General features: G+C 50.7%; 1 protein-coding gene across 1 annotated transcript in view; it reads left to right on the top strand.

The window, feature by feature from the left end:
* Positions 1-324: 324 nt before the first annotated feature.
* The window catches only part of HK1 (hexokinase 1), a 61514-nt gene continuing 46747 nt past the window's right edge, over positions 325-15091 (top strand). Inside the window, exon 1 of the mRNA XM_045842025.1 lies at positions 325-985. Coding sequence (XP_045697981.1) covers positions 923-985 — 63 coding nt within the window. The 5' untranslated portion in view covers positions 325-922. The remainder of the gene's footprint in view (positions 986-15091) is intronic.

The raw sequence follows: 15091 nt of genomic DNA, 5'->3' as shown, positions 1-15091 counted from the left end.
CAACCGGTGACTCTGTGGAGGGGGAGTGTGGCAAGTAGTTCTCCTTTTAGCAGTACAAACCCACTAGCAGGAGCTTAGGCGGCGCTGGTCAGAGGTGTCTTAGGACCCGCGGGCAGGGTGGGACCGCATTATGCTCTGTGCGTGGGAACCGTGGTGGGGCTAGCGCTTGGCCCAGTGGGCCCACGAAGGCCGGCTGGTGCGAGACTGAGCGCCAGGACGGCAAAGCCTCCTGATCCTGCTTCCGCAGGCACAGGCCCTGTTCGCTTTCCACGCCTACTTCTACCAGCCCTTTCCCGGCGTCTCCCCAGACACAGAGCTCCTGGGGCGAGCCCTATTTTCGAGAAACGGGACGGCCCCACTGGGTTGCCTCATCTCGAAGCAAGCCCCCTCCAGCAGCTCGCCAGTGCAGAGCCAGACGGCGCCTTTCCCACGCCCTGCCCTTCTCCACGGGATCCTGCCGGCCACACTGCCACCACGCGTGACTGTATGAGCCCCAGAGTGTCTTCCGCTCCTGCGCGGGCTTTCTACGTGGGAGACGTGAGAGGTGATGCCGTGCCGGGGAGGGGGGGATTTCACAGCGTCGCCCATCCCCTTTCCGGAGCCGGAGGGAGTGGCTGCTGAGGCTTCCCCCGCCAGCCCACCTCCGCCTAGGCCCAGAAGCCATAGCCTGGCGCTGCAGAGGCGAGTGGCAGCCAATAGGCACCAAGGAGGTGGGACTGCTGGCGGCTGTCAACCTCCCCGGAGACGGGAGCGCGGAGTAGGAGCGCGCGAGCTGCTGCCGCCGCGCCCTGAGCCTTGGGGGAGGAGCCCGGGAGTTGGAGGAGGAGTCGCCGAAAAGCCACCGGAGGTACCACTGCTCGCCTAGGCTGCGGAGGACAGACGCTGGCCCCAAGCCTGCCTCCCCGCGCCCCCGATCGCCAGCATGATTGCCGCTCAGCTCCTGGCCTATTACTTCACAGAGCTGAAGGATGACCAAGTCAAAAAGGTGAGCCCCGCCCGCGCGTCGGCCCAGAGCTCTGGCCGCGGCGTTACATTCCGGCATCCGCTTTCCGCCGTACCCTCCATCCTCCCGCGCCGGCCTTCTCCAGGCCCGCACTGGTTGGACTGTAGTCGGTGGGGAAAGGCTTCGCCCTTTGATTCTCCCAGGGATTGTCTCCGTTTGTGTGTGTGTGTGTGTTCGGTGGCAGGGGGAAACCCCTGAGACTGGGCTGCTTGCTGCAGTGTCCTTGAAACGGATTGTGGATGTCAGATGGGGCCACGGGCTATGAGGGGAGGTAGCCTGTTTGGAAGGGTCTGAGCCTCGTGGGCGGAGGAGTGATCACAGAGATGCTGGGGAGGTGAGCGCGCAGCAGGCCTGGTGCTGGCTCGAGGCCAGACATCCCGTATTTTGGGTTCCGGCGGAGGGCATGGGGTGCTCAGGAGAAGCTATCACGCCTGCTCTCCCAGCTGTTGCTGCTGATCCTTAGTCTGAGGACGGAGTGGCCAGCCTGGCTTCCCGGAATGCGGAGGGGCTCTGAAGCAACCGGAAACTTTGCTCATAGGCCTCAGGACTGGAGCGGCATGTCTGAATGGAATTTTTTACTCCTCTACGTGACCGCCCTCTTAAAGCTGTAATTTCCAGTTCAGAGACTGGTCTTTTTGAGTTGGATGGAGGCTTTAACGTGTATGCCATGACATTTGTGTACTTGCACGTGGTTGCATCTTCCAGGTGTTGCTACCTTTGACATCTAACATAAAATACTGCCTGCTGGCAGGTCTTAAAGATGTATATCCCTCCTCTATGCCAGCTTTGCCAGCAAGAAACAGGCGCTTTAAAGAAACAGCCTTGGGCTGTAGGGGAAGGTCCATTTTATCAGCATCAGGCCTAGCACACACCCTACTGACCCACTCACACCTGAACAAGTGACATTGTTGCTGGGGAAAGCTGGGGTAGACAAGCAAAATTAGCCTCACTTTAAAGTTCAAACCAGGGAGTGCTACCTACAGGTGAGAGGCAGGAGCAACAGGCCTGGATTTTCTGCTCCTCAAGCTGTAGAACGTTCAGTCTCTTCCTATCCACCTAAGAGAACCTCTTCCTCTGGCACAATAGGAAACAGGCCTGATGGGGGTGACCTCATCAAGGTCACACAGTGAATTAGAGGCAGAGCCAGGGTGCGACCCAGGTCTCCGCCTCTTCACTGGGAACTTGACCAGCCTCTCCTGGAAATGAGCTGAAGGGGAGGTGCTGAGACAAAGGCCCTGGAGATGCTGCTTGGATCTGGGATCTAGTGCTGAGTGGGGATCGGAGTCGGGTAGTAAGGAGCTGTGCGTGCCAACATGTGCCTTTCATGAGTTGTTAGTGACATTCTTCCTGTTTCACAATGAGAATTAATGCCTGGAGGATCTCACTGACCTCTGCCTGCACGTGCTGCCCTCTGTAGCTCAGCACAGGAGATCCCTGGGGTGGGAACTCAGATGATCTTGTAAACCAGCAGCATCCACACCCACCACCACCTGTGTGGACCTGTGTGGCCTCCAGGGCTGAGCTGGATTGAGGTTTGGAATGCACTTAGTGAGACCTGTTTTATCAAGGACACATTGTCTATCTAGTGTAGCCCCAGAACCCTCCACTCCCCACGATGGCCTGACTCAACATTCTGTCCCCCAGGATCCTGTACACACCTGAGTATGTGACTTCTGAATCAATTGATCTTCAAACCCTCCCCCTCTGAGATTGGGATTCTGACATTCCCTCCATGCCCTCCTCTGGCCTCAGCACCTTTCTGGAGGAGGGCCTGAGGTCAAAGTTCTACCAGATAACATCTGGTCAAGGAGATTCTTAAAAGCAACATGGCCTTCTTGCACACGACTTCTTAGGCTGCTTTCTCTGGAGGGAGTATGGATTCTTGCCAGGGAGTTGATAACCTTGGCTTGCATTATGGGCTTTGTGGCACTGCCATACCTGGGTGTGGTCCCTGAGAAGCTGCCCGGGCCTCCTGAGCACATGGCAGGCACTTGTTCCAAGGGCCTAGTCAGTTTTCCCCACTCCCACCTGTGCAGATGCTGGGGGAACTGCATCTGCTTTCTTGGGGCTCAGAACTTATTAGAGACCAGCCCCTCCTACCCACCACAGACTGTGGGGGAAAGCTGGGGCGGGGGGTGCACGACTCCAAGCCCTGCTCTTCCTGTGGGAGCTGGGTCCTACCTACCACCTGACAGGGACCTAGTAAGACAGTCCCCCCGACAAATCTGCCAGTGTGGGCAGCCATGATGATTCAGCCCTTCAGCCCTAGGTAGCCTCCAGGGCTCCAGAGACAGCTCTGGCATCCCCTACTAACCCTTACCCATATTCTCACCCTCTGGCCTAGGGGTAGGAGGAGGGAAGATGGGGATGATGCCAGGAGATTGCTCAGGACACAAAAGTGATCATGAAAAGGGTATTATTTCTCTACTCATTGCCTATGAGACATGTCAGTAATTCACCTTCATAAATCTATCCTGGCTTGAAACAAGCCAAATGTCTGGCTTCCTGGCATGGAGCCCCGTTTTATAGACTGTCTGCATAATATTGATTAATGGAGTCCTGTGGAAAGGGTGTTCTGACAGTAGACTGAACTAAGCACAAAACATATTTTCCTTTCACTCTTCTAGTGCTTTAAGGAGGAATAGGAGACACAATGTGTGCTTGTAAAAGATTCCATTCATCAGAATCCCAGACATCTGCTAATTCCTCAGCCAGAGACTGGGTCCTTTGACCTGCAAGTAACTTTTAATGTGCCTCTCTTCTCACCAGCTTCTTCCACTTGGTTTAGCCATTAGGAGCCTGCAGGAGGGTGAAGTATTGCATAGTCCTCTGTTTGTTTAGGAAACGAAGGTGAATCCATCAAGGTCAGCAACTTGGCCTCTAAAGAAAGACTAGATTTTCTTTTCTCCAGGGTTGTCAGAATTGTGAGCAAACGCCAGTGGATTTTCTCTGGGTGGGATTCCCCTGGCCATAAGCAGTCCCCTTTGCTAGTGTGATTAGTCCCAAAAGCCAGAACCCAGGAGTCTTCAGAGTGCTTGGCCAAGGATGCTTAGCAGTTAAAGGGCTACCTAAGGTCTATTTTCTCAAAGGCCTGTGTCCCAGCTGCAAAAACAAGCATTGAAAAAGCCCTTTATTGCTCAGGGGTGAGAGAGTTGAGTGTTAGAAAATTATGAAAAAGGTCTCATGCACCTTTTGATGGGTTGGCTCTCATGCCCCCAATGGGGCTGACCCACCAGATGCATGTACCCTGATGGGAAATTGAACCCATGACCTACATGGTCTACAGGCCAGTGCTCAACCCACTGAGCCACACCAGTCAGGGCTTTGTGCACTTTTTTGTATGATATTATACAAATATTCAGAAAGAAGCCCTCACGTCTTCATGAACATTCATTTTATAATAATCCCTGTCCTCTGTAACTTAGATGTTCCTAGGAGTTCTCCCCCAAGAAAAGCCCTAACATTTCATTCGGTTTGATAATTTGGGACTGTCGTGAGGGAATAAACTGAGAAAGTAGGAAGGTCTGAGGGACTGTCACATCTGGCCATGCTGCGCTGTCCACCCACGCTCCTGCTGTTTGCTGAGAAGGCATGGGCCGCTTTCTCCTGAAAAGACTGATTTGGCACAAGTAGTACCATCTGCATGTGGGTCTGCAGTCAGGGACTTCTGCCTGATAGAATTAGCTGCTGGAGTCAGCTCTGAGGGTGCCGTGGAGGCCCCAGGGGAGGGACTGGACGAAGAGGCAGCCATACAACTCCATGTCCAGGAAGCCATCGGCAATGCCCCGCTGGCACCTGCTTGTTGATTTGAGGACCTTTGCAATCAAATTTGATCATGGGAATTCAGTGGTTTCTTCAGAAGATGTTTAAGTCCTTTATTAAGTGCAGAGTACTGTGCTAGGTGGAAGTCAGGGGACAACTATGAACCTGGTAGAAATGGTCACTATTCTCATGGAATATCAATTATTTGCTGTCTTGTGATGATAAGTGCAAAGCATAGAATGCCGGGAGGGTAGATAGGGGCCAGTGGTTAGATCTTGGGTGGGAAATCACTAGCTTAGAAATTGCTTAAAGCCAGGCTCTAGATGTATAAAAGAAGATGCTTAGAAACTTTGTAAGGGAGAGTCAAGTGGATAGTTACCAAAATGTGGTTTTTCTTTCTCTCTTTTTAATGGTTTGAGCATCTGGAAACACTTCATGGGTGTCTTATCAGAGCGTGCATATGGGCGCGCACGCGTGTGTGTGTGTGTGTGTGTGTGTGTGTGTGTGTGAACATCCGTGTGTCAGGACCTGAAGCAGCAGCCGTGCGTCCCAGGGCCACCCTCCCACTCACTGCAGACAGAAGGCAGAAATTCTCTTCCCCGTTTAGAAACGGACTGGAGTTCCAAAGCAGATAAGTGACTCTCTCAAGGTCTTAAGAAAATCTGGAATGGCATCCAGAGGGCGGTTCTTGCTCCCTCTGTTTCTTTCCTCCAGCAAGACTCACCTTTGTTGCTTTTAATCATTTACTTTGGAATATATATTAATATGTATACACATGAGTTAATTTTTTTATTTTGGAAGAGTTGAGGTGCATAAAAATATCGGGGTTAACATAACAAACACCTGTGTACCTGCTCCTTATTCGAGAACTGAGGACACCATGGTTACATGACAGGTACGGCTGAAGCCCCTCTGTGCCCATCTTCAATCCCATTTCTGCCTCTGTCTAGAGGTGACCTCTGTCCTGAATTTGGTATTTGTCATTTCCATGAATGATTTTATACTTTATTACATATCATGAATCTACAAGTGGTATGTAGTGTTACTTTATAGGATTTTAACCTTTTGTAAACTGTGCTATACTGATGTATCCTTCTGCAGCTCGCTTTTGTTGACTCAACTGTGTATATTGGGGATTTTCCCATGTTGATCCAGATAGCTCTAGTTCATCGATTTCAGTGCTGTATGCTCTTGTATTGCGTGAATATACCATGATTACTCTATCTGTTCTTCTGATGGCCTTTTGGGTTTCTTCTGATGGCCGTTTCCGTTTAATTTTTTAATTAATTAATTTATTGATTGATTTTTGGAGAGAGAGGAAGGGGGGAAGGACAGGGAGAGAGAGAGACATTGATTTGTAGTTCCACCTATTTTTGCACTCACTGGTTGATTCTCGTGTGTGCCCTGACTGGGGATCACACCTGCAACCTTGGCAAATTGGGATGAAGCTCCAACCAACTGAGCTACCTGGCCAGGGTGGGATTTTAATTTTTCAAACTACGGTTTCTTGCACATCTTCAGTACACCCGCATGTTGCTTCAGGCCCTAGGCTGTTTGTATAGGGTTGAAACTGCTAGGTAGAGGAGTGTGTGCATCTTCCCACTTGGAAGATTTTTCCAGGTGGCCATCCTCTGTGGTCACATCCCCGTCAAAACTTTGTACAGGTCCCTGTTATTCCACACCAACCCTTGGGACAGTCACACCTTTAAAGATGTTTGATAATTTTTGAAGACTCTGCTTCTTCTCAGTTATTTCCATTCACATTATAGCATTCAAGCTTAATTTAAAATTAGCCATTTCTTAGCTTACCTTATTAAGCAGAGCCCTTGCTGCAAAGTATTGCTGAATGAAGTTGACAGGTCTCACTGTGGGCAGCCCCGCTGACAGCTGCTGCTGCTGCAATGTTCACAGGGCACCCAGGAGGCAGACTAGATCCGGGGAAAGGCTTGTGAGGACTCTGTGACCCTTGTGATCTGGCATGAATCTGTTAAATTTTTCTGGGAATTAAAACAAACGTGTGCTTTTGCCCACACGCCCTCTTTCTTCCTGGGTGGATCCAACCCGGGCAGGGCTGGCTGGTTTATCAGTCCCTTCTGTGTGCCCAGCTCTGTTAGAGAACACTCAAGCCGGCAGCCTCCCAGACTGTCCTCCATAAAAGGAGAGGGTGGCCATACCCCTGCAGCAGAGGAAACCGAAATGTGAAGTCTGCAGCTCAGCCCTTTGCAAACAGAAGCCCAGGGAGAAGTCTGTTTCTGCATGAGGCAGAAAATGCCAGATCGTGTTCGTCTGGTTCCAAGCTTGAGTACAAGCTTGCAGACGCTGGGACGTGGAGGGCACCTCAGATGAAAGGGCACGCTGAATGCCTGCTAGGGGCCTGTTTTTTTCCCTGTCGTGGGCCTTATTTAATCATTAGTAGTAATAACACTAATTGAAGCCAACATGAAATACTTGCCACATTTACTGTGAGGTTTATGCTGAAGGCATCACATCCCCACAGTGCCCCTGTGAGGTGGGCGCTGTTGTGACCTCTACTTGTGGATGAGGACTCACGGGAACACAGAAAAACCAGCCAGCGTTCAGACCCAAGTCTGATGACAGAATCCCTGCTTTTATTTTCCAGTTGAGATATAATTCATACACCATAAAAGTGGCCATTGTAAAGTGTACAATTTAGTGGTTTTTAGTACATTTACAAGATGGTGCAACCATCACCACCATCTAGTTCCAGAACTTTTTCATCACCCCAAAAGAAACCCATACCCGTCAAGCATTTGCTCCCCATTCCTCCCTCCATCCAGCCCCTGGCATCTCCTAGTCTACTCAACTCCCCCACCTTTTAAAAACGGACTTGCGCCTTCTGGACATTTCATGTAAATGGAATCATACAACACGTGGCCTTTGTATCTAGTTCCTTTCACTATGTATGTTTTCAGGGTTTTTCCGTGCTGTAGCATGTATGACTGCATCATTCTTTTTTATTGCTGAATAATACTCAGTTGTATCAGTATACCACATTTAGCTTATGCATTTGTCAGCTGATGGGCATTTGTGTTGTTTCCGCTTTGGGTCTGTTGTGAATAAGGCTGCTGTGAACCTTTGTGAACACCGTTTTTCTGTGTGGACACACGCTCTCGTTTTCTTGGGTGTATGTGTAGAAGCGGAATTGCTGGGAGAGCCCTGCTTTTATCCACCTTGTGGAAGGCATTGTCTCCATTTAGAAATGAGGAAACTGAGGCTCCCACTTGGTGAAATGACTTGTCAACGTGACTAACAGCTCATAAGTGGTAGTGACAGGAAGGCTCCCAGGTCCCCTGACTCAGAAATCCATTGTCTCATTTTGTCTTCAGGAAAACATCTAAGAAGAGTCAGAGCTGAGGGAGGGGCAGAGCTGGTGCAGGACCCTCTGGGGCCCTGACTCCCATCTCTCCTTCCTCCCCAACGTCTGCAACCCCAGCTCTTTACCTCCCACCCCTCTGCCACTCAGCTGCTGGGCGTTGACCAGCTCCCTCTGCTTGGAAGGGAAGCTGGCCCAGTAGAGTCATTTACAGTTAAATGGTAGGATTTTTCCTGGTTTTCACATTTCTCCCTTTACCCTTTCCATTTGTTTACCTCCCCCATCCTCGTTTGCGTTTAAAAGAGGATCCCCAGGGAGGGCACTGCTTAACTGGCAGGAGGACTGCCTACTACTTTCCATAATGCCCACTCCTAGCATTCTTTTCCAGCCTCTGCCTAGATACGCTGTAAGCAGCTGATTTCCTTGTTTGGTTGGCTCATGGGGTTTGCTTTCAGCCTTTATTCAATCTGATTCATTTCTCTGATGTTCCCTGGTGCCTTCCGGGACCCCCCTGGTGGGTGGGGTGAGTAGAGTAGGAGAACCAGGCCATTGCTGTAATGAAGACACCACCTCACCTTTGCAGAATTCCGTTCCATTCACAAAATATTTTCACATGCTTTATTTAGTCGAGTCCTTACAGCAAGCTTGGATGTAGATATTTCCTCCTGCATCTGACATGTGGGGCAGGTGAGCTTCAGAAAGTGGAACTGACATGATCTTGAGGGCCAGAGAGCAGCAGGACTGGGATGGGGACACAGGTCACTGTGACACTAGTGGGTAGCTCTCACTAGCCTGCAGAACCAGGACTGCTGGCTGCAGGGCTTCAGACCTGCAAAGCAGTGTATCATAGTGGTCTCCCAGTAGAAACCATCCCCAAGGCTCCCGTGATGATAAGGTGGCCGGAGTGATAGCGAGCTGTACTGTCCAGAACTGTAGCCAGCATCCATGGGTGGCTGTGGAGCACTTGAAATGTTGGCAGTCTGGTTTGAGGTGTGCTGTTAAATATAAAATACACACAGGATTTTTTGAAGACTTTGCATGACAAAAAGGTATATAAAATAGTTCACTAATAAATTTTAAAATACTGATTATACATAGGAATAATGTTTTGGATATGTTGGGTTAAATGTTATTAAAATTAATTTCACCTGTTTTTTAAAACAATGTGGCTACTAGAAAATTTAAAATTGCACACGTGGCTTGCATTTATCCTGTTGGACAGTGCTCTGCCAGACAGTGAACTTCATGGCTCAGAAGTGTGGACAGCAGCACTCTGCTTTTACAGCACTGGGTTTCTGGGGTCCTCGGGCCTCCGTGTCCTCTTCTGTCAGACCAGGATGCTGGAATCCATTACCTCCAAAGGATCCCTCTAAGCTTGAGCAGTGTTGTTCGCTTCAAGCTCTCTGTTCCTCAGTTTACTGACGTGTCAGATGGGGCAAATGAGTCCTGCCTTACTATCTGCCCACTTATCAAATTAGAGAATGGATAGAGAAACACTTAGAGAGCAGACAGAAGTGTACGAATGCCGGGCAGCACCTCAGTGGTTCCCCCAGAATACGCCTGTAGGCGCCGCAAGAGGCATGGTGGGAAGCTTTCCAGACAACGGCTTAGGTGGCCAGGGCCCTGAGCGGGGGCAGCAATCCTGGGTCCAGTTCTGCCTTGACCCCCATGAGCTTCTGGAAAGCCTGTGCTCTGAGGAATCAGTACCATGGAACTCCTGAGTCATAGGTGAGGGCGAGAGGGTGGTGTTTATTCCTGCTGTTTACTAGTGGGAAAACGGAGTTGGAGGTGGCTGGCCCAGGGCTGGAGAGGGAGACTGAGCTGGAGGAGGCCTGAGGTCTTTTGATTTCTAGCCAGGCCTGCTCCCACCCTGCAGTGCGGTTTGCAGCTCGTGACATTAGGGTCTGGCTGTCTCAAGTGAAAGCAAAACTGTCTACTCTTCGGATCCTCCCTTCCCTCTTGGTACCTAGGACGATGGGGACTGCGAGTCTGGAGGCGGCCCTCTGCCCCAGCCATGAGGCTGGAGTGAGGCCTGCTGTTCCTGCCCTGCCGCATTCCAGGGCTGTTCGTTCCCCTTGGAACCGGGTGCCTCCTTTACTTTCAGCTAGTTCAGTGTGACGGCTTTGGTGTTGTCCTGGGCAGCAGCGTGGTCTCTCTCACCAGCCAGGAAACACCTATTATTACTGGATGCTAAGGTCACTAGGGGGACCTTAGGCATGACCTCAAGGCCTTCCATGGTCCTCCTGGCAAGAGCAGTCTGGATGAGGAGCGATGAGTTTGGAGTCTTAGCTAGAGCTGCCCTGGTTGCTGGGTGCATGGGGACTTTCACTTGACTTTGTGGCCACAGGTTCCACTTGTGATATGGGGCCAATGGTGCCCAGCCTGCCAGTGTGCAGATTGGATCAGGGCGGTTGGCGTGCCCAGCCCGGCCTGGTAAACTAACCGTTATATCTTGGTTCCTGGAACCTCAGTTTCTGCATCAAGGATAGGAATCCCATTATTCCTCCTGTTTTTTTCAGAGTAAAAAATGTTGTACAAGAAATTGCTGGTGCTTAATAGTGAAACAGAGCTAACAGTTCAGGAGCATAAATTAAAGAAGGGAGAAGCCGTTGGACCTTGAAGAAGAAACGGGGTCGGGAGCCGCCCGTCACATTGTTTGAACTTGTGGAGGGGCCCTTTTGCTTTGGTGCTGTTCGCACACACATCTTTCACTGGGGAGCCTCTAAGGTGGAGTTTGTCATTGCACATTTCCTCGGTGACATTCAGATGTGCAGCAGTCTCTGGGAGGCCCTAGCAGACTGAGAGTCCTCTAAGGGCTCTGTGTCTCTCAGGGCCCCCGCCTTGAGATACAGATGTTGTGGGAGGGAGGGGGGCTAGAGACCGCCTGGAACACCCTGTTCCTCAGAGAGAGGCTGTTGGCCCCAAAGTGAGGGGCTGGTACTGGAGAAGGGCTGGGCTATTCAGGGAAGAGGAGCCTCCAGCCTTATCTGAGCCAGCAAACCCTTCTGAACTCCTGGGCTAGGCGTCACCAGGGGCCTTCCCGCCCAGCAGAACAGCCACCCAGTTCAGCCAAGAAGCAACGCTGAAGGGTCTGGGGGGACACAGAGGGCCTAGAAGTCATGGCCCCTGCCCACATGGCATTCAGGGTCTAGCTGCAAGCACAGACCATGTATGTGTTGCTTCCGTGCCCGGAAAAGACTCTTACTCAGCGACGTGTCCACCAGGACAAATTAATTCCCACGTAGTGACACCAGTGACCGAGGGGATGCCGAGGAGGGGAGCAGCCGCTGCTGGGTGGGGCGCATCATGGCATGCGCTTTGGAGGAGGTGAGTGTGGACTCAGCCTTTGGGAGACAGAAGGAGCAGGCATGGAGAGGCCGTGGACAGGCCAAGCAAGCTGAGCGGACACTGGATCTGTGAGGAAGGACGACCTTCGAGGGTAAAGAACCACTGTCAGGCCTGGGCTGCCTGAGGGAGGGCAGTGGTGAGCTGGGAGTAGCTGGCTCCTGTACGAAACCGCAGGGCCGAACGCCTCCCGTTGTGGCCAGCTCCCTCCCTGTGACCAGCTGGCTCAGAGCTAGACAGAAACTTAGGTTCCTTCGGCCACCACCCACAGTCCAAGTAGCCACAGGCAGGCAGGAAAAGGGGCTGGACACCTGCAGAGGGACAGGTCGGGGGTGGGGGGTTAAGTGGCACACACCACAGCAGAGAGTCTCATTGGGCCAGGATGTTTGGACTTGCTGTGGCTTCTGTACTTCCTTCCCCGGGTTGTGTGAGAGGGAAAATGAACGGATCGGGCAGCTTGTAGCTGGTGTGAGGCGAACAAGGCTTCCTAAAACTCAAATTGCGGTGGCATTCTTTTGCAAGGCAGGAAAGCTGGCAATGGACAGGGCTGTGGCATTAATGCCACCAGTATTTCCATATCTCTGCTCCAGGAACCCCTGGCCTGGGTTCTCCCTTGCCTGAGCAAGAAAGGCCCAGAGGAAGGAGCACAGGACCAGGTATTGGAGAACCCATGTCCACTCCGCTTCTCTTGCTGACCAGTGAGTCATCTTGGCCAGCTGGAGAACCTCTCTGGCCCCTGGCTTCTCCTTGGGGTGTTCCCAGTGATGACACCTGTCCTACTTCTCTGGACAGGGTGGTTGAAGGGCCACCACGTGAAAATGCTGTGTGAAGCAGAGAGCCCTTTATTGGTCAGAGTCATGAACACACCCACGTTGTGGACGGAACGACCATGGCTCCTGCAGAGTGACAGCCAGAGTCAGACGCGGGCATGTGCATCGCCTGTGCCCCGTCACGGCGGCAGGCGGGCCCCGGGGCGTCTAAGTATGGCTGTCAGAAGCAGTTCCCAGAGGAAGTAGGAAGGTAGAGTTAAGGTTTCAAAAGAGAAAGTGTTTATGATCTGATTCCATTCTTGAAAAATGAAATAAACCAGGTTCTGTATGTGTAAGTGTTTGTGTATGTGTATGTAGGAAAACCGACATAGGACATGTAGCAATTAGCAGGGTTGTCTGTCCCTGGGAAGACTGGGGGGAGAACTCATACTTTTCACTTTTATGCATTTATGTGTTATTTGGATATCCTTTAAAAATAAATGTGTATTCCTGTTCTTACTATAACTTAATATTCATTGTTTTTAAAAATTAATAAAACATCGCAACTTTTGCCAGAATCTTTCATTTGCTATAGTTTTAGGCATAGCTCTGCCTACCTTTAGTTTTCTCATCTACAAAATGGGTCAATAACACTTGGAAACCAGTGCATTTCTGTCCGTGTTTAGGTAGGAGGAGTTAGGGACATGTGTTTCTGTCAGTTAGGTGAGGGGGCGAGACGGCCTCCCATGTGACTGTTTGGGTGGCAGGGTGGGGAGGTAACTTGGTGCCGACTTTGTTCTTGGAACATCATTAAAATTCTCCCAGAAGCTGTTAGAGGTGAAAGTAGTATTATCCTCATCTTACGAGTGAAGAAAGCAAAACTCCTTTAAAGATGTTATGTGACTTGTCCAAAGTCACACAGCTATTTAATAAATGGCAGATCTTGGATTTGAACCAAGCTCTCTTTGTCCGGGGCTTCAATTTCTTCCCACCATGTGAGAGAGAACAGAGTGTGTGAGGGGGAGCCCCAAATTAGAGGGCTGCCCCGTACAGACCATGTGACTTTTTCTGAGTCCTGGGTCTCCATTTCCTCTGCTGTAAAACGTTGATAGTATCCTTCCTGCCTACTTGACTTGGGCGTTGTGCTGGGAGAGAGGGAGCTAACGTGTGAAGCACCTGTTTCATGCCCAGCACCTGGCACCTGTGAGCTCATCGCATCTCTTTCTGTGACATCCAAATGGGCAAATATGGGTGAAAGTCCTGCGTATAAATGAAAAGGGCCTCTGCAGATGTGACCATTATTAAAATAATATCCATCACCCAGAACCTGTTCTCACCGGGTCAGTCTAAGAAAGAGAAGTGAATTCTGATGTTGAAACCTCTGCCCTGCCCTTGAGCAAGAGGCCTTCTTAACCCTTCACTGCCAGCTCCCCAATTTCCTTTTCAGGAACTTCACTGTGAAGGCCTGCACCAGGCAGCTTCAGCCACACCTGTGGCTCTGCTTCATTCTTGATCCTCACAGAGAGGACGAGAGAGGGAGTGAGAATTTCCCATGGCCGTGCCTCCTTCCACAGCGGGTCAGAGTGCCCAGGTCACCAGCGGTTACACCTCCTGCTGCGATGGGCCTGTTCACTTGGGCATGTCTGGTCTTGAATTGATTTTCTGTTCTCTTGGGAGCAGGAGGGGCTCCGAGGCTGACACAGAAATGTTTGAGTTTAGCACAGTGCATGGCCACTGGGTTTGTTCATTAGCTGACGGCTCTGGGCCAGGGTACTTGGCGAGGCTGTGTTCTCCCTTCTGACATCTCCTGAGTTGCCTCTGCTGTTACCCAGCCTCTGGAGCTTCCAGGCTCTCTTGGTCCGCACGAAGGACCATGCAGGACAAGTACTTCATAGTATTGGTTTGGCCAAAAAGTCCATTAGGTTTTTTCATAAAATAAAAGACACATTTTTCATTTTCACCAATAACTTTATTGATTTGGATATTCTGAGTATGTTGGCTATCTCCCATGTGGTATAACATTGATTGTTCTCAATTAATGTCTCTATTTGATCGCTATCAACTTCAGCCGGTCTACTCGACCTTGGAGCATCATCCAGCGAGAAATTTCCAGCACAAAACTTCACAGATCACTTTTGACACATTCATTCAGCCACAGCACCTTCTCCATACACTGCACAGATTTTCAGTTGCATTTTTACCTTTCTTGAAATAATAAGGCATAATATGCCAAAAATGTTGCATATTTTCTTCTCTCTTCAATATTAAAATGGCTACACAAAAACCACTTTTCATAAGCTTTTTAACATGCATGCTGATATGACAGCTGTCACAATACAATCTAACAAAATTGTTTCAAATGAAGTTAAAGACAACTAAGTGCTATTAGAAACCTCTTATGGAAAAACACAAATGAACTTTTTGGCCAACCCAATATTTGGGCAAAACTGCCCATCCAGTGCCGCTGCCCTGTCTCTCTCGCCTTCTTGAGAAGGGCTCTGCCCGGGTGAAAGGCGCCCTAGAGGCCGGACCGGGGTCCTTGTCAGTCTCAGCCAATAGTCTGCAGGACTCTGCTTGGCTTGTGGTGTCCGGGGTCCCGGCATCTCCCCACATGCTTCCCAGCCCAACCAGAGTCCTGCATGCTTGTGTGCAATGACACCTGACCCGTGACAGATGTTCCAAAGGCTGGGCCTTGCAGCTTGAAGCCACTAGAAGAGGTTCTGTGCTGTGCCCTCTGGTCACCAAAATGTTGGCTGGGGGTTGGAGGCACAGGAGGGATTGATTGGGCACTGGTGTTTGGCCAGAGCCAGAGCGGTTGGAGGGTGCATCCTCAGAGAAGAGGATGGAGTGGGGAAGTGGAAGTGTGAGGGGAGGGGAGGGGAGGGGAGGAGATCTGGA

Source organism: Phyllostomus hastatus, unplaced genomic scaffold, assembly GCF_019186645.2.
Source record: "Phyllostomus hastatus isolate PE091 unplaced genomic scaffold, TTU_PhHast_1.1 phas_contig_38, whole genome shotgun sequence".
Lineage (NCBI taxonomy): Eukaryota > Metazoa > Chordata > Mammalia > Chiroptera > Phyllostomidae > Phyllostomus > Phyllostomus hastatus.
The sequence above is the reverse complement of the archived record's forward strand: the minus strand, read 5'-3'. Positions and strand labels throughout refer to the sequence as shown.